This window comes from Acyrthosiphon pisum, chromosome A2, assembly GCF_005508785.2.
Source record: "Acyrthosiphon pisum isolate AL4f chromosome A2, pea_aphid_22Mar2018_4r6ur, whole genome shotgun sequence".
Taxonomy (NCBI): domain Eukaryota; kingdom Metazoa; phylum Arthropoda; class Insecta; order Hemiptera; family Aphididae; genus Acyrthosiphon; species Acyrthosiphon pisum.
The window spans coordinates 95,801,866-95,804,233 of record NC_042495.1 but is presented as its reverse complement, the minus strand read 5'-3'; the positions used below and the strand labels follow the sequence as shown (position 1 = coordinate 95,804,233).

The window sequence follows — 2,368 nt, the reverse complement described above, 5'->3', positions numbered from 1 at the left end:
TATCGAATCCCCTTAAATAAAACAGGAATTATTTTATAATACAATATTGCTTTAAAGCAACATATTGTGATGCATACAGTTATAATATACAACCAATTGGCTATACAAATGGCAATATTGAGAACAGGTAGGTACTTCCTAAAAATTGGATGATAATGCTTACCCATCTGGGGAGAATTCCAGATTAAATATACCAGCCGGATTGGTGATGTCATTGTTTGAAATGTCGTATTCCCACTTGGCGATGGGATATATGGATGTATACATTTCGCAGTGCAAACGACTTTGATCGCCATACTTGGGTCGGAACCCGTACTCGCGATTACGCAAATACGTGTCGCGGAAGTTGGTGGAACGTCTGCGTTTGACGTTCTGCAAACCGTCCGGATCGTAATATGTCGTACTCATGACGATTGTGACAGGACTTTTTTAATGTCTACGACCTACGTACATAAAACCAAGCTTTGTGCACTTGGACAGGCGGACCACCGCGAAAGCACAACTTGTCAAAAGTTGTTGACGACAAAAGTCGGACGACCGTGTGCGGTTTGAGTGACCGACGACGGTGTGTGGTACGCGGGTGACCAAGAGGACTAAAGAAAAAAAAAACGACGATATTTTCGCAAAATGGTCGCGGTTAGGGGTTCGACGACTCGACGTAATTAAGTTATTTCATGTTTAGTGTTGTACCAGCAGTATCGACTTTACGCAATAGAAAATCGAGAGTCGACCAGAGTTGCAGTGTTAAGTAGTGGCTATCAGCGAAAAAATAATAATACAACTAAAACTTCTCGTTATCAACGATACCGTGTCGTTATCAGTTTATCAAAATCGTGATTCGTGATCCACGGATGGTGCGTGTCGCTCGCCCGTATTCCAATACCTACGACTCCATGGCGTCGAAAACCGGAAAACGAGTTCCCAAACGTCGGTAGCGATACTATTGTAACGATATTATTTACAACGATTAATGAATTGTGCGATTTTCGATCTGCTCGGCCGCGGAATCGCGCAAATCTATACAAACAACAACGACGGATTATCACGCGAGACACTCTTCGACGTTAAGCACGTTCGCCCGTGTGTCGGTTCGACGCTGTCACGCGCTGACTGGGCTGCTGGAGGTGGCGCGCGCGTCGTCCACGGTGCCCACGAAATCGCGCGGCACCGGTCTCGAGCGGAGGAGAGTGTTTCGTTCGACAACAGCTGCTGCGACGGTGAAAATACTACGCTTACGTAACACACGACGACGACGACGACGACGGCACGGGCCACGACGGACGCGATAGTTTTTGTACGATCAGATGTCGCAACGCATAAAAAAAAATTTACTTATATTATTGTAGTATTATAGCAATAGTAACGACGCCCGTGATGAAGTCGTGGGACGTATTTTTGGACGGTCGCGACTTTGCGACGGAACACGCCGCGGTGGTCGTACCTTTTGAAAATTTCTAAAATAAACCCCGTGGGTAACCGACGACGATATTCATATTATTGTACGATATTTTTCGGCCCGACCGAGTTATTAGGTACGAGTAGAAGCTACTACTATTTGTTAGTTGTTTTATCATAGATCGTCGAAAATAATAATATTACGTTATCGGTGCGCGTGCGGCGAGTCGCGTAGAGCGTAAATAACGCTAAATTGGAAAGTGTTTTTTACCGACGATTTTTTATTATTATGTTTAGTTCTTAGGCACTATTCATACACGCTCGTTGTACTCTGTTTAGTACGTTTCCGATGTACATGGCATTATAATAGGTATTGTAATTTTAATTATTTTCGTAGTCGCCGTTATACCGATAAATTCGTCACTTTTAATGGGGTATATTTTACCGCAAATCACTAATGTAAATCAGTGTACAAATTCTCAGTAATCTTTTGGTAGTCTTGGAAATAATTGGGAAATCATGGACCATGGTAATCATTGGGTAATCATTTTATAAATACAAAAATTATGATCGCGAGCTGTGCGCCGCCGATTTCCAATGTCGACTTCGCCGAATTAAGTATTTATACATTCGACATCGTATATGTACGACTTTGTCGCGGCAGCCTTTACCTGTAGGCCCCTCCTACATTATTTAATAAAATATTTTTATCTACGTACTTGTCTGCAGCTGCCCCTCTTCAAATATTGTTGCTTAAAATTTGGACAATTGAGATTCTGTACACGTTATTGACAGTTTCAATGTCTTCAAAACTATCGTTATGGCTGCACAGAACTGAACGAATACCACGAGTGAAATAACTTTCGTGTGGCATAAAAAATAGGTGAAACTTTGGAACTTTGAGAAAAATATAATATTCTGGAAAGATTATAATAAAATATGAATGGTAAAAGAAGAGGTCTAGCGTTCCTAA

General features: G+C 41.9%; 1 protein-coding gene across 1 annotated transcript in view; it reads right to left on the bottom strand.

The window, feature by feature from the left end:
- The window catches only part of LOC100167934 (DDB1- and CUL4-associated factor 10), a 9,777-nt gene extending 8,254 nt beyond the window's left edge, over positions 1-1,523 (bottom strand). Inside the window, exon 1 of the mRNA XM_001946580.5 lies at positions 164-1,523. Within this exon, the coding sequence (XP_001946615.2) occupies positions 164-408 (245 nt within the window). The 5' untranslated portion in view covers positions 409-1,523. The remainder of the gene's footprint in view (positions 1-163) is intronic.
- Positions 1,524-2,368: the final 845 nt, after the last annotated feature.